We start from the raw sequence: 22,879 nt of genomic DNA, 5'->3' as shown, positions 1-22,879 counted from the left end.
AGGGGGACCAAGTTATCGATCATTTCCGGTTAGTTGCCGTCTTCAAAGTGTCCTTGGTGCATAAAAATGGCAATAAGAGAGTCAGCCTGCTTTCAGTTTTGTGAATGCACAGGTCAACCTCGCAATTACATGCAAACTGTGAAAAGTGTGATAAATCAATGAAAATCATGAATTTGTTGCCTTCTACATACACAGAAACATCTGACTGAAACTGAAATTTCTCCAGTGACAGTGGCTGCAGGATGGTGATTTAACTGTAAAATGACATAGGTTCCCAGTAAACTTGCTTTTATATAAGAATAAAACCAGAAAACAATTGAGTTAAATCCCCTGTTGCAGAGGCATCGCAGACAAGTTGCTCTCATTAGTGCAGACTGACTTGCAAACGTTTGCCAAACTGATTGCAGCCCCAAGTTGGATGGCGATTGGTTGCCTCCTATCAGGCAAACTGTGCATTAGTCTTGCAATTAGAAGTGGCCCCCATTGGTTGAAGGTGTTGCACACCCAGTTGGATGTAACACTTACTAGCAATCAGTTGACAGAGAGAAAAAAATTCAATGCACTCCACCTGGCAACAACTGATTTTTCCTAGTCAGAGGAATGAAAGCTGCTGTCCTGTTTCTACTTTAAAACACTTCACAGCTAAAATGCTCCACCCCCCCGTGTTGTGAGCTTCTTTTGCAGAGGGTAATTACAAATAGTACGTTAAAGACGGTAAATCGAATTGAAACACGCAACACAAGTATTCAAGCTTTGTCATATTTATCAAAGAGCCATCATCAAAAATAAGACATTCTACATACATTCGTCAGAAAATAGCCTATGTGTCAGATGTTGGATGCCATGAATTTAATCAAGCCTATTAACATGTCCAAAAATCAAGTTTAATATAAGCAAACCGTTGTGCAAGTTTTTTTTTTTTTGGACAATATACAACATCCCCATAACAGTCCAAATGTGCTAACAGTGCTATATTTCACAGAATACCTCCCAAATCAAGTTTAATTTAAGACTATGGCATAAGCAGTCCGATTAGACGACCAAATGCATTCAAGAGACACTTAAAAATTCAGAATCAACATAATTGCTTAGTATTTATTAACTTTATTTGGAACATAGCAAAAAGACTATATACAAATTTATCAGTAGAAATGTATCTCCACTGGGTTGGTTGCTTTTCTTCTTAAATAGAAAAAACAGCAGGCCTTGAATTTTTAAAAGCAAAAAACAACAAAAATTTTAAAAGCATGTAATAAAACCTCTTTATCAGAGGGAAGTTCTTTTCAGTCATGGGTTTTATTAATGGGAGCCTTTAAAAATCCACACTGATTGCGTTCCCTTGTGTCATTCTGCATCGAGAGAATCAAGCTGGGGAGAGCAGCAGAACATCAACACAAAATAGCCACAGACAGATGCAAATCAAGTTAGTAAGAGAGGGACATGTAAACTCCAAAAATATAGTCTCTCTCACACTTAACCACCAGTGTGCTTTGTCCCAAAAATAGATTTTTCTCCCTGCACTGCTTTTTTTTTCTTCCCCCCTACAGGGAAGTCAATATAGACTTTGCAGCGCTGCGAGGCATTTGAGGAAATGGAACCATCTTGAGTTTAGGCATACATTTTTATTTGACAGCTCACAACTGAATTGGTTCAGCTCTCCAGGTGGCTGTCTGAGGTTCACTGGTTAAAAACAACCACCAACCTCCCTACAGTTTCTTCCTCCGAGTGACACGTTTGGTCAAAACCGTGTCCAAGACGCGTTTACGTCGAAGGTTCCTGCTGGTGGTTGGTGCGTCTCCCTCTTTAATCCTCTTCGATGCTCGTGGGATTGGATCAGCTGGACTGGGCAGAGGTGAGATCAATTCAACTTCTGCGATTGGAAGCGGCTTCAAAACAGCTTTGGATCTGACAACAAGGAAAAAGAAAAAAAAAAGAGCAAAGATTAACTCCACCATCTTTGTGTAGTACTCCTCCTGCTCTGAAGCTCCTCTGTGGTCACTCTAACCAGAAGCTGCAGCTGGTTTGGGTGTCACTACGCTGGCAGCTCACTAAAGCTGCAGAGCAGAACAAGGACTACCACTGCAAACTGCAGGACGGTAGAGTCTGAATTTATCCACAGGATCAGACACTCAACTGAAACACAGCTGACACTTGCTCTGTTCATTTTTGCCACTTAGTATATAAAGCATGATTTATTAATGGAAAGTGAGGGTGCGCCTCCTTTCATGTGCCCCCTGTTAAAGCTTCAGATTTTATTGATTTTTGGGGAGTTTGTTTTCATTTTAGGATGCTGTATTTTGCTTCTGTGTGGATCAGCAGTTCATTAAAGTGGCTTTGGTGTAGGATGTTGTTTTGGGGAAATTCTTACTTGGCTGTTCGCTTGCTTGTTTTTCTGGATTTAGAAGTGCCTGCATCTTTGTCGACCTCTAGATTATCTTCTGAAGAAATTTCATCCTGGAAAAAAGAAAAGAAAATGGCATGTTGAATGCAAATGTCATCTTCAAAAGATCTTTCATTTACATCAAAGTGAATGTGATTACCTCTTATATAACCCTTAGAGATCTAGCTTCTGTCTTTGCACAACAGTGGATTAAGTTCTTATGTGTACTGTGTCAAACATCCTGTTTCAAAGGCTCACAAAAGATAGAACAACTACTACACCACCACAGACAAATCAGTATATAAAAACCAAATGACCAAATTCAGGGAGAAAAAAAATTAAGACTTGTTATCTTTAGGATAGAAGTTTCTTCTACACAAAGTGTAGCACTCAGTGTAATAAGCAGAAGTTTGTACCTGAGCTTTGACTCTGCTGCGGGTGACGGGTGCTTCACTGTGTTCAGAAGGATCTGTTCTTTGGGCTGACACACAGACACAACACCGGGTTAAAACCATTCATGGACAGATGGATAAATAAACAGGAATGAACTGATGCTCAGCTCACCTCTCGTTCGTCTTCGTGAGGGGGAATAGATGAATGAATGTTCGCCTGGACTGGGATCTTCATCTTCAGGGTCTGGAAGCAGCCCGTCTTTCACAGGAGAGTGAACTTGCTGCACTGATGACTTTTTACTCTTCTTGCTGGTTCTCACCACCTTCTTAACAGCCGCATCATCTGTTTAAGAGATTACACTTTTAAATCGAAATATTTTGAAATCTGAATACAATTTAAAGAAGCATGGGGTAGAATAAATTCAGTCTCTTTGTACTCTTCATTGACTTGAGCTAAGTGCTATATCCAGCTTCACGTCCATGGCTCTTTTTTCCTACACAGTGGTATTTTTAGGTTAAATGGTGCATACCTTCCTGCTTCTCTTCCTCATCCTGAAGTCTTTTGATAAGGGCATCTGCAACAGTCTCGGAGTTCACCTCCAACGGTGAGTCCAAGAGGGGAAGATCTTCCTCTAGGTGGTCCCAAAGTTTGCTTCTAGTGGGGCGACGGGAGTTGGTTCGACTTGCATTTCTGGCTGGTTCGGGCTCATGCAAATCTTCAGTCTCTGTTATGTTTTCGGAAGCTGTCTCTTCTTTCATCTTTTTTGCACTCTGAGGAAGTGACACAGGAACCAGTTTCACCTGGAAGTGTTAAATGTCAAAAATGAAAGATGGGTGGATTGGGTTTGCAACATGTAATATGAAAAAACAATATATAAAAAGGCATGCATGACAACTAGAGGTGAAAATCAAAAAGTGAAAACAAAAGCATTTTATGAAATAAGCTTCAAATATTAAGATCACACATAAGTAGCTTAACATCTGCAAACATCAGATGAACATAATCTGTGCAGCTTTGTAGTCCTCTGTTAAATAAGTATCATCTACAAGGACTTTCAGCTTATCGGTAATTTTGAAAAACAAAGCTTTCTGAATTCTTACTTGTGGAAATACATTTAGGCTAATGCGGCTTGAATGTCGAGATGTCCGGGCAGAGCTGGGAAATTGCTGGTTTTTGTCTTCTTTCTCCAGAACTGCGGGCAGCGTCTCTGATAGTTCTGTCTTTGTCCTTCTGGAGCTGCGTCTTACAGGAGAGTCAAAGACCTCATCCTGTTCGCTTTCTTCTTTCAAGATCTCAAGCGGTGCTTCCACCACCTCAATGCTACTTGTTACCCTTCGGCTGGACCTCCTCGGAGTCTTTATGTGAGAGGTTGTGTGTTTGGATGGGGTTGGAGTCTTCGAGTTTGTTTGTTGACTTGCTTTTACAACTTTAACTTCCTCCACTTTGTCCTCCTCATGTTTCATTTCAACCTCTGTGGCTGTAGACACCTTCTCACTGCCACTTTGAGTCCTTTGGCTGGTCCTTGTTGCAGTGACCCTCTGGGAACGTCTGGCAGGAGAAGTTGCCTTGGAGGTTAATGCAACTGAGGTATTGTTATCCATGACCTCAACCTCTCCATCCTCTTCTTTAAGAGGGTCTGGTTGTGTTTTGCGGGTACTTCTTCGAGGTGTGCTGGCTGGGACTTTGGTTTCTTTGACCTGTTTACTTTTTCTAGGTGTACGACTCGGTGAGGTAGAGACCAAAGTGCTTGTTTTAGTATCCTCCATTTTCACATCCTCCTCTGGCTCATTTGCTTCCTCTGATAGAGGAGAGACAAAAGTAACCATCCTCCCTCTCGTCATCCTCCTTGTTGGAATGGAAGGAGTCTTCTTCCTCTGAGACAAAAGAGGCTCTGGTACAAGCTCTTCATCTGGCTCGCTGTTTGAGCTCAAAACCTGCTTTCCAGATCTACTTGGTCTTCCCTTACCCATCTGTTCCTTCTCTGTCTTAACATCTTCACTGTTATCCTTTTCTGCCTCCATGGATGCTTTGTGGTCCTGAAGCGCCTCTTCCTCCACAGCAGGCTCTGTCTCTGCACTGGGACCATTCTCCTCAGGCTCTTCCTGCTCCTCAGCAGATGTTTGTTTGTCCTTCGCTTCCACTTCTACATCAGCAGCTTCTGTCTTTGCCACAGATTCCAAGTCATCCACAGCTGTTAAACATTCTCCCACTGGAGCTGGCTCAAAAAATGAAAGAGCAGCAGATTCATGATCTTCAGCCAGCATTACCAACTCTACATCCTTCTGCTCTTTAGCATCCTCTGCTTCTTGCTTTGCTTCAATATATTCAGTCTGTAGGTCAGCTTGGAGTTTATCAACTTCAGATTCCTTTGGGCCATCTACAGCATTTCCATCCACGGTCTCCAACTCTTCTCCATTATCTTCTCGTAAGGCTTCTTCAGACTGAGGAGCATCCTGGTCCTCTCTGCTCAAAAGAATAACCTCAGGTTGGACCAAAAATTCATTACTAGCATCCACAACTTGAGACTGGATGGAAGGGTCACATGACTGCAGATTATTCTCTACAGGTAGTGCGCCTGCCTCTTTATCGCCATCCTCCTCCACATCCAACATCAAGGAGAAATTGCCCTGAGTTTCATCTGCCACAACAGATTGCTGAAGCTCAGGAAGATCCAGCTGAGTGCTATCAACCAGGCCATGCTGTCCTTCTACAAGCTCCACAGGTACCAAGAGCGTGGTAGAGGGTTTGAGCTCCATGTATGATGATCCTTGCTCTACATCCTCATCTGGATCCATCATTCCATCATCTGCCCCAAGTCTCACCATCACCACTTCACCCTCCATGTCCTCACCTACCATCTATAAATAAACACAGAATGCGTATTTTGGGGAAAATTAATTAATTTAAAGTGTTTTTTGTTTTGTTTTTTAAAGTAGCAAATGCTCACAGACGTATAAATATCTACACTTGATTGCATTTTAAAAAAATAACTTCAGATTAACTTTTCAGAAATCTACTATTTGATAAATGAAATGCTTCAGGCTTGCATTTGTTACCTTAATCTCTGCACCAGGTGTGATCAGAGAGAACACAGCAGCCTCTTGCTCCGATTGTGTTGGCAGGAAGTGTGTGTGTCCCTGCTGTACAAACACTGAACTGGATTGGAGGGGTGGCAGCCTATCATTACCCGGGACTTCCTCAATGATCTCCACCTCGCTACCAGAATCCTCCTCCTCCTCCTCTTCTTCTTCTTGATCAGACTCCTCCTCTTCTTCCTCCTCATCTTCCTCCTCTTCAGACCCTGAGCTAGAAAGGTCTTCACTGTCATTGACGCTCACAACAGCTACAAGATATTAAACAGAAACAGAAAAAAAAAAAACAAAAAAAAACTGTAAACCAGCACTAATATTAACCGTACTACTGTTAATGTGCATGTGTGTACAGTTTTCCTCACAGTGAGAATCAGTGCCAGTTGGCTCTGAGGATGTTACAGAAGCAGCAGATTTTTGGGTGGTAAACACCGGGGGAGCTTCAGTAGCGGCCTGTGCTTCCTCTTCATCTTTACCTAATGGCTCACTGGGAAAGAGTGAGAACAATAACTATTTTTAACTTCGTGAAAACAACAAGATAAAGTTACCGTACATACAACTCTGTACTGTACTCCTACAAACTCATGTTTGTTGGAATACAGTGATTGGTTGAGAAATGACCTAGAAAGCTTGTTTAATATGAACCTCGTGGCATAAACAGATTAAAACTGAGATCATTCCTGCTCCTTTAGAGCAGTCATGCTTTAATTGTTGAAACCTGGGTAAACTATTGCTTTGGAACTGGAACCAACACAATAATTAAGTAGTTAATTAAATGAAACAATTTTTGTTCCTACAAATGTTTCTGGGCTCCTGGAAATTGTCCTCTGGTACCATGTTAAGCGTTGTGAGCAAAAATGAACTTCAACGGCTCTTAATTTAAATTAAAATGTGCTACAGCAAAAAGTTTATTTGTTCTGAAAAAAGCAAAGAGTATATACCTGTTGAAGGAAGGCTGGTTCTGCGATGCATTGTGGATTGTGGAGCGAATGAATGGAGACAGATTGCCACCAAACAGATGCCTCTGAACAAATTCTGTCAGATCTGATGGGGGAAAGAAAAAAAAAATTATTCAACTTTATTTTCTCTAAACACAACAATCACTATCATTCCATGTAGCTGTCGAACAGCATGAAAATTCATTGTTCAGTATGACAAAAATCAGGAAACCTAAGTACTTTTAATTGTACAGTATCTGTTGAAAACATCATAATCATTAATATATCTTAAAACATATTTTTCTTTGGAAAAGTTTATTCACAGTTTTACCATCTTGAGTATTATGAATCCTTACAGTCTAATCTAAGATGGTAATATCTTCTAACTTTATCAGTTACAGTACAGATTAATTATTTAAAAAGGTGGACCTTCTGATTGTTCCAGATCATCTGCTAGTTCACTTGTGGTTTCGGCTGCTCCGAGGGGTTTAGGGTATGTGCTCAACTCAGTGGCCTCTGATTGGAGATCCTCGCCCTCAGCTTTCACTGGGAGATCCCGAGATTCAGCCTCAGTGCCAGAGTCTGCACTTTCAGCTTCCTGGTTACCAACTGATAGAATACACATTTTGTCAAGCAATGTTTTCAGCATCTTTTATATCTGAAAATATCATGAGCGCACAGCACATGATATTTTTAACTGCAGTGCAATTCTGGTGTGAAGCAACCTGTTTTCAACCATCAGTTGTGAAAAAACAAAGTGCACAAATAAAATTACAGCAAATTACCTTGATGATAAGTAGAGCTCTCATTTTGGTCAACAGGGGCAGCATCTTGTTCGGTGCTCAACTTGATATCTTGATCATCCTCTTTTTCAGACTGAACTTCTTCCTCAGTTTTAGCCTCCAGTTCAAGATCAACTTCCATCACAGCAGTTTTTTCCTCCTGCTCAAGATCAACTTCCACCACATCCTCTGATATTCTGTCCTCCCTCATATCATCTTTTTCCTTTTCCAAATCCTCTGATGTCAGGGGAAGAGTTTGCTCAGTTATTGGTGAGGTTGCTGGCTCAGTTGTTGCCTCTGGTTCTTCTTTTTCAGCCAAGTAGTTAATATTGACTGTTACTACACTGTCATCACCATCATCTTCTTTCTCTGTAGCTCTATAGCCATCCTTTCCTTCATGGTCTACTGAAAGAGGAGCATCAAAAAACTCTAGAGTATTGTCCGTTGACCGAACTGATGTCTGGCTGGTGTCAAGGCTCAAATTAAGACGTGCTTGCATTGCATCTGATTGCTTTTTTTCTGCAGTGACTTCATGGGTAGAGGACGACTCGCTTTCAGAGCATCTCAGCTGTGGAGAGGAAATACTACCTTCTGGAGGCAAGAACTTTATACGAGGTTGTTCCCCTTCCTCGTCTTCATCTTCTTCCCCTTCAGCAGGCTGTGATGACCAGGTCTTACGTGCAGCCTTGGACAGTGCGGAGCTTCTGGTCAGCCGACTAATCTCACTGTCTGCTGCCATCTACAGGAGAAAAAAACAAAACAAAAAACAGTTCCAAAGATGACTGAAAGATGCATTTTATTTATTAGACTACTGAGTACAAATCAGCCAAGTAGTTACTTTTTTAAGATATTATACTAAAATCATCTAATAAGCTGCAACCTCACAGAAAGCAATACTGATATAAACAGAGCAGGGGAGGGTTACACATGTGCCACCACGTGCTTTTTTCTTACCCCATTAGTCCATCGAATGCCCTTCTCTACCTCGGGGGATTCTGCCTCTTCAATAAAGGTGATCCGACTCTCTTTGCTGCGCATAGGAGGTGTGACGGAGCGACCTGGTGAGGCAGAAGGAGTGGCGATGGGTGTGGGCCTCAGGCTGCTGCGCAAGATGGACTGGGGAGTGAAGCCTGAGAAGACTGGGCCAGAAGCAGCCAAGGCCCGGGCTCTCTGATAGCAAAAGCACATGAAAAATATAAGTAACAAAATGCTAACGGTACTCCAGGGGTACAACTGTAAACAAAATGAAAAAATGAAAAAGCACATAAAATATGAAGACAAAGTTTTTGGATTACTTCAAAACCAGTAATTCTACATTGGTCTACTGACCTTGACGACCTGAGGTGTCTGCAGCAAATTGAGTTCAGGTGCTTTGCTCTTTGATGAAACCCACGCACTGGGAGGTCTGGGAAGGCTGAGAAGAGGCCGAGGTGTATGACAGGCAGGATGAACCACCAAATCAATCAGCCTGGCCACACTGAAGGAGGAGGAGGAATACAAAGATGAATTTAAGATGCTATCTTAGAATAACTTAACATTTGATATAAAAAAATATATATATATAACAAGTATTTTAATGTGTAAATAACACTATATTAACATCTGTATTACATTTTTAAAAAAAAAAAGTCAGCCCTGTGCCAGAGGGACAAAACACACTGAGTTAATATCAACATTCCCCCTTTATGATCAGACAAATACATATTGTATGATTCACTTTCACTGAAGATCTTATAGGTGTACCTTGACTTTCGTTTGGAGGTCAAGGTGACAGGAGTTCCAAGGAATGGTTCAGGAAGGGCCAGGGAGGATGACTTAGGGCTAGAGCTTGGAACCTCAGTTGCCCTGGGGCTGGAAAATATAAATTGGAGAAAATTTGTAATAACAAGAAAATAAACGAACTCAAATACGAAAAGAAAAAAAAACCCTCCAGATGCAATTTTGGTATTTAATGCTCACCTCTTGGATGGAGAGGACTGCGTGGCTCCATTGCCCAACCACACCTCCTCAATCTTGGTCAGGACATTGTTGATAAACCCAGCCCTGGACATAACCTTCTCACTGGCAGTACGCTTAGTAATGGTTGACAGTGGCTGTGGCCGGGAAACTGGGACACAGTAAGAAAACATTTACTGAATACCTCTTTTTAGGCTCAATAAAACCCCAAAACAAAAACAACAAAAAAAAAAAAAAACAAGATAAAGGTTTCACTGTGGTGAAGTGCTAAAAATAAATAAATTAATTTCAATAAATTAAAAAAACCCATGAAACATCTCATTACCTTCTCTGCGGATGGTGTTGGGATGTTGGTAGGGCTTTGCTCTCTCCATTGCCAGTTTCCTCTGAACTCTGGGCAAAACCTTGCCATACTGATCCAGTATGGAGTTCCTCGTGTTGGATCGTTCTTTAAGCTTTGGGTCTCGTTCATTCTAGGATGAAAGAAGCAAGAGAACATTGTTATAAATATCTTGTATCTATATAACCCTAATGGTCACAGAATTTTTACTATTTTCATTTTATTAGCTTATTTTATGTGTCATACATACCACCAAGTTCATTTTGAGGCTGTGGTTGAGTTGTAGAGCAGGAATGTAGTTGGCTTGCTGAAGGTAGTGAACCATCAGCAGTTCTCTGTTCTGCAGACCCCCTGTCCCCTGTAGAAACTTCTCCAAGCATTCCTGAAACACAAACCAAGAATGATGGATTTAAGCATCCATCCATCTTCTTCCATTTAATCTTTTCAGGGTCGCAGAGGGACTGGAGCCTATCCCAGCCTTTCCCCATAAGGCGAGAGGCACGGTACACCCTGGACAGGTTGCCAGTCTGTCGCAGGGCTAAAACAGAGACAGACCACCTTTCACACTCACATTCACACCTATGGGCAATTTAGAATCACCAGTTAACCTAACTCCACTGACTGCAGGAAGCCGGAGTACCCGGAGAGAACTCATGCAGACACGAGGAGAACATGCAAACTCCACACAAAAAGGCAAGATGGTGGACTGGAACCCAGGACCATCTTGCTGCGAGGCAACAGTGCTAAGCATTAATTTTATAAAGCCACTTAAAAAAAAAAAAAAAAAGATTGACAATATTCATAAAATGAAGCAATTACAATATGTTACAAAATGCTGAAGAAAATGAAGAGACCCCCACCACCACCACCACCCTTAAACAGTGATTTCACTTATCTCTCTACCTGTTCATTGAGGCCCAGGGGCAGCTTGAGCAGCTCTTTGATGAGGCCTAACTCCTGGCAGTTTTCATAGAGGAAACCCAGCAGCTCCGTCATGTTCAGGCGATTTGAGTGCTGCCGTAGGAGGTACCACGCCTCTATGAGACACCTTTTTTTTGGGGGGGGGCAAGACAAACTGGCTGGTTAATGAAGATCAGAGGAGGTGCTTGCATACTTGCCATTACATTAAATAAATAAATATATTAATACATTAAAATTACCTGTTGTGAAGCAGGACAGACAGGCTAAGTTTGGCCTGGGATGTGGTGGAAATCGCGGGCTTTGTGACATGGAAGTATCGTAGGGCCACTGACTGTTGGCCCTGGCACATCAGTGCTTGCAGGACGCGTTCATGCTGCCACTCAAAGTGAAACTGAGAAGCAGCTGGATGCAAAAGCAGCTCAAATGAACTCTGAACAGGAAATAAGAAAATAACATTAAATTTAGTGAAGGATAAGAATCACAAAAAAAAAAAAAATCTGTCACATCAAGAGGCCTGATTACACATCCATGTCTCGGAGTTTAGATTAATGCATTTGATAAAAATGAAAGTCCATCTGATCTGACAAGTGAAACGCCAGACATCACACTACTGCCCACTAACGTTTACCTGATGGTCATGATGATCCAGCAGCCAGAGGCCTTGTACCAGTTTGACTAGCCCAATAGGGATTGCAAAAGCTGTGGGAAAAGACTCCACTGATGCTCCGTCCTTATTGGGGAAGGAGTACATGACATCCAGCAAGAGATAAATCACCTGGAATTACAGGTCAAGGCTCATACAAGCAGAAGAAATCAAGTTAAAATTAAAATGAATGCTTTAACTTTGGAAGAGTTTAAGCTGGTCTTTTGTGTTACTATTGCTCTTCTTTATTTACAGCCAACTGAATACAAAAGACTGAAGTTACTAGACTAAAAACAGCAATTCTAACAATCTAACAGTAATATATGTAATGCTAAAACAGATATATGCTGATGTAAATGCACAGCACGAGCTGAAGGATACAATTGCATGTTTGGCAGCCTCATCAATGTTGTCCAGCAGATATATGTCAAGCAAGGCCTGCAGATAAGAGACACACAATTGATAATGTTCTTTACAAGATGTACTAAGTTGATATACTTGTATGATTTAAAAAAAAAAAATGTAAATATAGATTTAAATGCTTACATGCAGTGTAGGTGGTGGGTAGTGTCCTGTTCCACCTTCATCCCTTTTCCACAGGTTTGTCAAGTGTTCACCACACTGGCCAACTAAACCGTCAATCATCAGGCAGTCTGCGCACCACTTGCCCCTGAGAAAACAACAAAAGGACATCATAATCAAGAACAAGGTGAGACAACCGTTAAACCTGGGATGGGCAATTTTGATTTCAAGCATCTTATAGGTGTTAGCGTTTGTTTTTGAAAATATTTTTAAGCTGGCCGAGATTTGAATGCATGTACACCTGAATTGCTTTTGTTACTCACTTGGCCAGCCTGGTCAGCTCCTCCCTCCGTATGGTATAATAGTTGCTGATGACTGAGTGAGTGTAGAAAGGCCTGGAAATCTGAAGAGCATCATTATCTAGTAGTATAAGGAGTGAGGAGAGAAAAATAAATGAATATAGCAACAATGGAAATTTCTCCCACCCATTACATATGATTTTGCAAGTTCAAATAAACTAATGAGAAGAACTGGACTAGCCACTGCAAATTTCAATGGCCTACTGTTCCTTGTTTGTTTAAGTAACCAGAGGTTATTTATTAATAAATGTTTCTTTGCATATCACAATAGGTTTCCAAATTGGTCACTTTTTAAAGCTCTCTCTTCTGATGAATTCTCAGATTACTCATGACAGCATCACTTTACCTGAACCCTCAGGGAGTAAGCCAGTACGGCAGAACCAAAGGACCACCTGAGCATACTTGGAGATGAGACTGGACACCATATTCTTGTTCATTAGACCCACCAGACCTACATAAATAAATAAATAAATAAATAAAACCAGAATATTAATGACACAGTAGCTCATGATCCATAAGAATCCACAGGTTAGTGTGAAGTAAGGGAAGGAAGTTATAAGTTTTGTTGTTACTGGTTGGCAGTATTGCACAAACTAATGAGAACAAAAATCCACTGAGAAGTCACCAAGGCGCCAACAGTTACATCCAGGACAAATTCATCTGGTTTTGCCAAAAATTTGACCAATACGCTAGGAGTTTATATTGTCAACACAGGTAAGTAAACATAAAAATCTGAATCATATGCAGTAGCACAACATTAAAGAGAAACTTTAAAAGTTGCGATACTGATCAAAAGAATCTCTAGATCCTTGAAAATGGACCTAAAATCCCCCATTGTAACCAATTCTGACAGTTTCAGGTCCTTCTGTAGATTATTCCAGGCAACAGGGGCAGTACATTTAAAAGCTTTTTTCTGCAAACCCCATTGGCAAGCATTTGTAAAATATTGAGAGCTTAGGCCATACTAGTTGTGGTTTTTACATGTACATGAACACAGCTAAGAAACAACAAGCCCATGCATGCATAAGCAAACAACAGTTAAACAACTGAATGATCTACTTCTTTCAACAAAGGGAGAACATAAAGACAGATTTCTAAATTATTCTTGCCCATAAAAGAACAACAACAAATATGACCCTGACCTTGAGCACAGCCTGGATGAAGACTCATTAGGTGATCACCTAGATTGATCTGTTTTTCTTTCACACCTAATAGGTGTGTGAAAGTGTCATTAACAATCTGACCAACACTCCAGGAGGAGTAGCAACTCTTGTGAATTGCGGATGAATACCATGAGGACACTGGACCTTCAAGCAGATGAGCTAACGATTCAAGATACACAAATGGCTAAACTGCATAAATGCTTCCGATTTGCTAGACAAAAATAATAAAAAAAATGCCACATGATAGCTCTTTGAGTCAGATGGGTGTGACGCTCTATTGTTGTATCAATAAACACTCAGTGTTGATGTGCTGGTTTAACTAGTTTCAACACCATAGGAAAACATAAAACTACATGCAAATACATCTGTGTGGACACGGCACCTTTTTGTGTGAGCTCCTGAGCTTCACTGAGCAGACAGTGGAAAATGGCACTGAGGTTACTCAGCAGTCTTTGAGTGTGCTGCAGCAGCTGCATGGTCTGAGGATCTGTGAAGTTAGATGAGCTGTCAAACAGCGGCGCACCTACAGAGGAACATATAAATACATATATTTAAATGAACTCATAAACAAAAGCACAGAAATTTTGAATAAGGGGTATATATATCAGTTCTGTCACAAATTAAAAATACTGACAAAAGACAGGGGAAACATTTATCTAACAAAAAGGTGATAAAGCCTCAATCTTAACTGGACAAACAGGTCATGCAAACATATGAGATCTAAACTATTAAAATATATCAAACACAATGGAGAAAGTTTGTACACATCCAGCTGTAGTTTATCATTAGCACACAAATTTTTTTAAGATCGGCTGAGAAGCTTTAATTTAATAAATGTTAAGTCTAAAATGAAGAAACATTGAGTTAAATATTATTTAAACTATTATTTAAGCAACTTTCAAATTCATTTTCTAACAGAGCATGTATTTTTATTTTTTTAAAATCATACAGATGCCATCCAGTTCTTCCTTGGTCTGAACTACTTTGTTCCAGGCCCAATCCAGGATGTAGCGCAGGTTCAATGCAGACCCTGGTTGTTCTGTTGAACAAAAACAAAAATTTCGAGGATAAGCATTTCTAGAACGACAGCTGGCTACAGTTTAGCACAGATTTAGTAGAACATACAAGTATGGAACATGTAAATGTACAAATGTGAAAAGGAAAAAAATAATTATTGGAATGTATGACAAGCAGTTTGAGGAACAAAACAAACAAAAAAAAAACTTCTTTATTGGTACCTTCTGCAGTCCACTGCTTAATACAACCAGTTATCAGTCCCAAGGAACTAGTCTCCACCGCAGTTGACAAGATTGCATCGAGCTGCTCTTCCTGAAAAACAAAGTTCAATGTAGAAATAATATTTAAAAAAAATCTGAATTAATCTTTTACTTAAAACATAAAGATTTTCTTTAATGTACAGTAAAAGAGGAAGTACAGAAGCGTAGAGAATTGTGGGGTTTGGGCTCATGCGGAGAAGTGAATCTGAGACCAAGAAGCCTGCATGTACCTGAGACAGGCTGGATGCCTGGGTGTCACCCAGACGGGAAGAGAGTAGGCCGGACATAAGGCAGTGAGAGTAGCTAGTGGAGATGATGTCACTGGAACAAGGAGCAGCTTTCTTCAAAAAACCGAGGGTCTGGTTTTAATGACAATAATGAAATGATTATGGATTTGAGATAAGCTTACATTTCATGGCTACATATTTAAAGTGTGTGTGTGTGTGCATGTGTGGTGTGGGGGGAATCAATGATGAGATGAAACAACAAGAAACTTGCCTCTTTCTGATACCCAGAACATGTTAAATGAACAATTCCAGAGTTGAGCAAACAAGTAGCATCTAGAATGTAAGAAAGGAAGAAAAAAAAAAAGAAAAAAAGTAGAGCAAATCAAACTTATTTGTCACATTATAATTCAACATGAAACTTGGGCACAGCTATCCCAGCAAATTCTTAGCACATTTTAGAGAATATTATAAGATTACATTTTTTTTTTTATGTTTCCAAGTCAAGGCTGTGGTGTATATGCTGTATTTAAACCTACCAAAGTTATAAGTGGTGGGGTTAAAGTACTGTTCGGGTGGAGGGCAGGTGAAGGGAAGGCCCCTGCTCAGGCTGCGCTCATGTACCACCACATCTAGGAAGATGTGTGGAGAAACCATCTGCACCACTGGATCCAGAGACCAAGCTGCGAGGTATGGACACGTCTGCAGAGACTCTCCCGTTCTGCCAAAAGCAGACAAGTACAAATTCAAACAAGCAGCTATTTGAAGAAAAAAAAAAAAAAAAATCAAAACAAAACAGAAGGCAAATGGTTCTCAAATGGTACTTAAGTTACTCAAAACTCTTTAATTATAAAGAAAAAACTGCATTTGAAAGTCAATATTCAATGCATATTCAGTCTGAACTAAGGCTCGCATGTGTAAGTGAAGAAATAAAGGGAAATGCATTTATGTAAATTGGCAACTTCTTTATAATTTATTAGAATTAGGAACTCAACTCTTGAATACGTTTCTAAACCAGTTTTCACTGTACCTTAAAGAGTCTGGCATTTGGGCGTGGTACCAGCGGTTGATGTCAAAAACCCCGATATAGGTAGACAGATTTCCCTGGCCATAGGCCTTGACTTGCCAGCTGAAGATAGACACACTGGTGTCTGGAGATGCAACTGGAAAGGATGGGGGGGGCAGAGGATGGAAGAAAGGTGGATTTGAAGTGTTTGTGAAGAAATTAGGACAGACAACAAATCGTTTAGATACACTCTGTAAAAAGGGATCAATCCTTTCAAATACCTTCATTCATGCTGTCATCCCTGTCAGGATGAGGTCTGAATTTCTCGATGGTCTGGCAACTCAGCAGGCGGGTGTTTGTGGCCTGTGCCCGAAGAGGGAAAGCAGCGCCACTTAAATCCTGACTGTAACGTTCCTCACAGTACTCGAGACCCTGTGTGAGCGTAAGATAAAAGAATAAGTATGGGGGGAAAAACACTGTGCATGTGCTGGGATCTGCCCAGTGAAGGATTTACATTTATAATTAATAACTTTTTTTTTTTATATGCATGACAGACCTCATAGAGGATCTTTCCAGAAGTTAGACATTTTCTTTCACTGAAGGCCAACTGAAGCAGGCGCAGGCTGACCATGTCTCCCTCGCTGTGTGGGAGTAAAAGGATGTGGAGGAAAAAATAAGAACTTGAAATAAACACAAACACATATTCACACTTTGTGTGGAAGCAGTACTTGAAAACACGGTTAATGCAAATACTCGTGTTTAAACTAAAACAGAGTTAAAGGCAAAGCTTACAGATCCTGAGAAGACTGGACAGCCCAGAGGTAGCAGCAGTTCCTGGGGTCGTTCTCTGGCTCCTGGAAGGTGAAGGCATGTACGGGGACCCTGCCACCCTCTAACTGTGAGTGGTATCTACAATAACCAAAGAAACAAAAATACCTTTTTTATATATATATAAATATTAGAAAAACTAAAAAAAAAAAACTGCTACTCTTACAAGTGAACATACTGCTGCCAATTACAATATGCAAGTCTCACTAATTCTACTCTCTCCTCATGTTTGAATTATTGTTGGTGTTTAGTCAGCAATGTCTATTTTGGGAATTTAAACAAAAACAAAAGCACAGTAATAAATGCAGTATAGGCCATATTCTGAAGTAAGGGTTTAAATGAAAATGAATGAAACCCACACATATCAGCCTTATTTATAGAGCATGAAATTACAGACTGTATATAAAAGATGGACAAGCCACCATGAAAGTCCCATCATAAAGCCTGAAGCTGAGTGTTTTTGCCATCAGTATTTTACTGTTTTGAAATCTCTTGTGTCGACTGTGGAATGGATATGAGTGAGAAACCGGTGAACACTGCACACTTAAAGGGTACCAGCATATCAATCACAAGGTGGGATAAAGCACTATGAAGTATATGGTACTTTATCCACTGTTTTGAATTTGGTGGGGACAATAATGTAAAACAAATTAACATTAAGCTGCATTCAATAAGTGAAATTAGCATTTCAGACTCTAAACTCATGAGAAAAGTGTTTACTGCACAAAAAAGATGAGGAACATCTTCTCATATACTTGTATACAACTGGACAGCCGTTGACAACTGCTGAGCATTGCGAGTTTAGGCCACTCCCACATTGGTTTCACGTTTCAACACCCAGAAGCAACATCCATCTTTTATACAAAGTCTATGTATAGAAGTCAGAGGAAATATAAGCACTCACTCTTTCTTCAAAGTCTTCATGTTCCACAGCTGTAAGTATCCATCGGAAAATCCTACTGCCAGCTGGTTGGTCCTGGAGATGTACTGCAGAGCTGTGGCTCCAGTTCCACTAGGTCCATTCAGCTGGAGACAAAGATGTCTGCCCTCTCTGGTGCTGACTTCTCTTAGCCTGGGGATCTCGGCAGGAGATTTAGTTACTACCTGCAAGTCTGTAAATAGAGAATAAATATTAAAGAAGACACTTTTAGAAAGAGTAAGATAAGTATTCATTTACTAATTTGCTAAAAATCTACAAGCACCAGAATATTTTTGCCTGAAGTTTCTAACATATGGTATAATGAAAAGGTGAAATAGGATAAAAAAAAACAACAAAAACAAAGCAGAGACATTCATACAAGCATGAAAACACATCACACATCACTCTTCTTCATCAAAACTTCTCACCTGAAGCGTCCAGTTCACTTTGGCTGCAGGAAAGATCATCGAGACAGAGGTCCACAAGCAGCACATGACCAAGATCTGTTACTATAGCGGCAATTCCAAAGAACCAGCGCAAACTCTGGTGAAGGTGTTGTGTTGAAGTGCTCGCTCCGCCATAACTCACTAACGGCTCAATAGCTGTGATCTAGATAAGGGAGAGATTATATAGAAAAGAAAATCAGAAACTTGTCACACTTTGATACTGTAGTTGGAATTATTTTATATGTATTGTAAATAGAAATGTTAACTAATGTTCTATAAATTTGAGTCTAAATTTTAAAATAGTAAAAACTAGAGTCAACCCACTCTGCCTGGTATGACAACAGCTTTAACCACTCTTGACAGTCCCAAGTCATAAAGACACAGCACACTGCCTTCGGTTTCTTCTAAACCAACCAGCAATCCAGACCTGTAAAAATTAACCAGCAAAGGCGTTAACTTTCATTTTTATTAGACATTTGCTTTTTAGCCAACTTTTACAGTTTACACTCACATCCAAGTGAGCAAAACAGATTATGAACCAATGAAACAACGTCCTAACCTTTTGAGCCAGCTGAAGTCTCTGGCAGCAAGGATATTAGGTGGGTGCTCCCCTCCGCCACTGAAGCAGTACGCAGACAGCCGTTCTCCTGTCACAGCATGGACAACCTCCAAATGGGGTCCACAGGCCAGCCAGGCCAACCCGCTGCGACCTTCATATGCAGACAAGGAAATGAAAGGTAGGGTTAAAAGCTGCAGGTATTGGGCAGTTTAATGTGAAACCTAGCCTTGTGATGACAAAAAACAGAGAATTTATACAAAAATAACAAAAAACATTTTTTTAAAATTCTATTAGGTCTTGAGAGGTGATTTTCTTCCTCCCTTTCCTTTTCCCGGTACTGCACCTTATTTCCACAGTACTAAGGAATTCAATGGTGAAACAATTATATTAGCAAAAAAGATATATTTAAAAAAAAAAAACAAGGATACAAAATAGAATGGAAGAAATAAAACAAAAAAAACATGTGGATGTCAGTATGAATGCATTGGGTAAAAACAAACAAACAAAAAAAAACAAACCATCAGCTATAACGCATTGTTGTCTGCCTTTAATTTATTGTGTTACAAGTTCTTGAAGTTCTGATTGAGATAGCAGTGGAAGTGTGGTTCATGAATGTGAGCGTGAAAAGATGAGTTACCACTTGTTCTTCCATTTATGACTCATCACCTATTGTATTTGTTTGAAACAACATGCTGAAATTCTTTTCAAACATAAGTCCATTAAATACCCTGCAGGAAAGTCTGTTAAAGCGGTCACATAGGTCATTTACTGCAAGTCCTAAACATAAACAGTAACTAATAACTTTGTCAATCAATGTTTATTGATTGACAAATTTATTAGTGTATATTATTAATTCTTTCCCCACCTGGTTGATACAAATACTTTATTAAGTAATTTAACATTTTTTTCCTATGAAGGTGATAGTATTGCATTTCAAATTCTTTATTTCCCATTGGAAATAATTGGGTTTAAAAAACAAACAAACAAAAAAACACTAAAAGACTTGAGGAGGAAATATTCTTACCAACAGTAAATTTCCCATGAAGAACAGAGTCTAGCGTGATCTCATCCCCACCCAGAGCATCTACAGTCACTCCTGAGAAAGGCAGCAGGCTGCTGGTGACTTGGGCGGTCAGGTCATGCATTGTTCACTGTATATACAAAAACAGAGGGGAAAAAAAATGTTAGAAACAGTGATTTGTTTATGCTTCACTCAATGTGTTGCCCAAATATGACACCTCACAAAAAGAGCAGAGGCAAAAAGAAAATTACAAAACCAGTTTTGCTAATTGGGGTTGTGTTTACTCAAAGATGATAAATAATTACTTCATCAAAAGGGTCAGAAATAAAATGCGCAGATTTCTGTCAAATAAGGAAACAAACTACACAAGGAGATTACTACACCTCCTTGTGTAGGTGTAGTAATCTCCCAAAGGCCCATTCTGAGCCAGTTAAAATGCTGCGTATGGTCAAAAATATCTTTATTTCCCCCTTCAATATTATCTTAGCCAAGATACTTCCTCACTAAGTAAAAAACAATAAATCAAATCAAATTTAAAGTCTGTAAAACATTCTTGCTGGACCCTCACTAATCCATAAAACCACTTTGGGATTTATGTGCTTGGCCAGGTTTATGAGCACAAAGGAGGTCTTTCTTTCAAAGCACAGTTGCCCCCAGTTGTCAGGAAGCATACTGTCAGCAAACTTGTTGACAGCTGGGCTGAAAATGGGCTCACTTTCTAATCAACAACACGTGACATACGGCTGGACATCTGTTAGCATATCTGAATTCTTCTAACAATGAGATGTGGCGTATAGCACTATTAAAATAACTGATTAGACAATCCATTAAAGTGGCCTTTAAAAATTCCTCGTTCATAATAACTGACACCCAAAAAAATTATAAATTCACAAGTCCACGACAGCAGCACTGTAAACTAGAGATGCCAAGATAATTTTGTTTTGTGGGTTACACACTGTACACTCCAATTTTCCCAAATGGGCCAGACCAGGTAAAATCTACTCCTAAAACTTTCTTAATGTAAGGCTTCATATATTTACTTCATGTTACTGCCATGACTTACACAAGCATGCTTATGTTTAGGCTGTCCGCTGGCCTTGACACTGCACTAGTGGTCCAATAAGATAGCATTATCTGCAATAGTCTGATGTGTCACGTTTACTTTGCATAATTGGACTCAATACCGCCCCCTGTGGCCACATAAGAAAACAGCGGATTCAAGTGAACTCCCGCGCAACAACTCTCCAGGTCCAGCAGCCACATGCCATGCCATGAGCCGGGACACGTAGATATGACGATTAAAAACAAAATACAATTTCTCTATCAAAAGCGTCGCATTACTCAGTCGGAGGCAAATATTTTATACATGAACAAAACGCCCGACTTAAAAGCAACATGTTTGCTTCAACATGCAAACATCCAGCGATCACGTGTGTCAACATTTGCTAAGTCTATGTGACACCTATATACATTATTAACTTTCACAGACTTCTACAAGCCAGATAACAGACCAATGATGAAAATTTAGACATTATATAAATCCATAAACTACAGTTACCCGGCTAAGGTTGCCTGGTTCTTTAGCGTCTACGTAGCAATGTAAACAAGCTTTTTGGTACGGAGTAATGTACAGTGCTGATTATATTTAAAGATACATGAAACAATGCAATTGTTATCTAGCGCTGGACAAGAAGTAGTAGCCTTCCCACACTCTTCACTTACATTAGCAGGTTACCCAGTTAGCTTGCAAGGTCACGCAGGATTACAGTTTATTCGATTTCACCGTTAAAGTTAAGAAAGCTAACCTTGATGTTAGCTAAATGCATACACGGATATTTGGAAGTTACTGTTATTTCATGAAAAGAATCGGGTTTGAGCTACAACAACCCAACTACAGCGCTGACTGAAACTAAAACCATCGAGTTTTAATCACTAGTTAAACGCAAAGTAAGGGTGGCTAGCTAAACTAGCTTGAGGTACACCGCTACTTTCGCTAAAGCAGCTAACTTCGTGCTAGCCGATCAGTGTGCGTCTAACTTACGGTGTGTTTGTGGGGTTCTTTTTTTCTCAGCTAATAACTACAAGTGGCATTTATCCATAGTGACAGCTTAGTACAAACTCCGTGTTGTAGGCGTGCAGTCTTGTCTTTACTTGAATCTGAGAATGTAGGTGGACTGATGTAATTTTGGGTGGTTTAGCTTCACTTAAAACGTAACGCCAGGCAGTGCAGTTAGCGTGTAGCTTCTGGCAACACCACGACACAGTCAGTCTCTGTCCACCACAGGTGATGCCCGCATTGTGACCCTTTGTGGGGATTTACTCAGCATAAACTAATTTAGCGAGCCGAGCTAGCCCCGTTACTCTTTTCGAGCTGACCTGGAAAACGTGAGGCAGTGTGCCGCTAGCTTTTGCCACCAACGTTTACACTACCTGTCCGAGGATGTTGACGGCTTTATCAGAGCCACGATTGGTTCGTTTTCCTTTACAATTCTCTCGATTCCTTTCGTCCTTTGTCATAATCCGTTGCTTTTTAAAGTACTTCTCCCACCGATAGACCTCTACGAGATTCACCTGACTGACATGCACGAAGGGATCCTCAGACTTCAGGCTCCAACAACGCAGAGCGCCATTTCCACAGTCGAAAAGTGTTCTGACGCATTTCTTCCTCGCCGTGATTGGTTCCGGCAGAATAAACACACATCGAGGAGACACTGCTGCCCCCCTTTGTATGGGCGTTAATTTTGCTTGAACAAAAAAAAAAGAAAAACAGGAAATTCGCATATGACTTTGCAATCGCAAACTACTGCGTCTTCTTCTTCTTCCTCTTTTTCCTCTGCTCCGCCACAGCAGATCATTTGCCTCCATCTCAACCTATCCCTAGTATCCTCCTCTGTCACACCAACCCCTCTGCATGTCCTCCTTCACTACATCATGAATCTTGTCTGAGGTCGTACTCTTTTCCTCCTGCCTGGCAGTTCCATATTCAGCATCCTTTGTGAAATGTATCCACTATGTTCTCTCTGCACATGTCCAAACCACTCAACCTGAGCTGTCCCTCTAATATACAAATTTATACTCCCGTTAATTCTAGTCACTCCCAATGAAAATCAGAG

The 22,879-nt window shown here is 40.3% G+C and overlaps 1 protein-coding gene across 2 annotated transcripts; it reads right to left on the bottom strand.

The window, feature by feature from the left end:
* Positions 1-1,088: 1,088 nt before the first annotated feature.
* ahctf1 (AT hook containing transcription factor 1) lies at positions 1,089-22,468 on the bottom strand. 2 transcript variants are annotated; one of them, XM_030720469.1, is made up of 40 exons: positions 22,338-22,468; positions 19,770-19,896; positions 18,746-18,896; positions 18,511-18,613; positions 18,169-18,349; positions 17,726-17,933; positions 16,786-16,902; positions 16,550-16,634; positions 16,275-16,425; positions 16,018-16,150; positions 15,527-15,708; positions 15,262-15,323; positions 14,994-15,122; positions 14,725-14,815; positions 14,436-14,525; positions 13,869-14,009; positions 12,670-12,774; positions 12,288-12,384; positions 11,989-12,112; positions 11,824-11,880; positions 11,428-11,574; positions 11,039-11,229; positions 10,782-10,926; positions 10,129-10,260; positions 9,864-10,011; positions 9,542-9,689; positions 9,326-9,433; positions 8,912-9,059; positions 8,537-8,752; positions 7,586-8,321; positions 7,230-7,409; positions 6,804-6,906; positions 6,228-6,349; positions 5,830-6,116; positions 3,874-5,631; positions 3,303-3,573; positions 2,945-3,115; positions 2,797-2,861; positions 2,369-2,454; positions 1,089-1,905 (listed from the first exon to the last, which is right to left on the bottom strand). In XM_030720469.1, the coding sequence occupies exons 2-40, from the start codon at positions 19,888-19,890 to the stop codon at positions 1,707-1,709; spliced, it is 7,689 nt and encodes a 2,562-aa protein (XP_030576329.1). In that variant the 5' UTR covers positions 19,891-19,896; positions 22,338-22,468; the 3' UTR covers positions 1,089-1,706. The 2 variants fall into 2 exon arrangements, with proteins under 2 accessions (XP_030576329.1, XP_030576321.1); XM_030720461.1 differs by having other exon boundaries at positions 22,197-22,416.
* Between the last annotated feature and the right edge of the window lie 411 nt (positions 22,469-22,879).

Source organism: Archocentrus centrarchus, chromosome 3 (genome assembly GCF_007364275.1).
Source record: "Archocentrus centrarchus isolate MPI-CPG fArcCen1 chromosome 3, fArcCen1, whole genome shotgun sequence".
NCBI lineage: Eukaryota > Metazoa > Chordata > Actinopteri > Cichliformes > Cichlidae > Archocentrus > Archocentrus centrarchus.
Note: the sequence above shows the minus strand (reverse complement) of the source record. Positions and strands in the feature narration are given on the sequence as shown.

Excerpts from the sequence above, each read along its gene's own strand:
- ahctf1 (XM_030720469.1), bottom strand. The coding sequence starts at position 19,890 with ATGCATGACCTGACCGCCCAAGTCACCAGCAGCCTGCTGCCTTTCTCA. Across the intron at positions 14,816-14,993 it reads AGGCATCCAGCCTGTCTCAG|GAAGAGCAGCTCGATGCAAT; the intron begins GTACATGCAGGC and ends TTTGTTTTTCAG. Across the intron at positions 7,410-7,585 it reads GAGCTCTACTTATCATCAAG|TTGGTAACCAGGAAGCTGAA; the intron begins GTAATTTGCTGT and ends GTATTCTATCAG.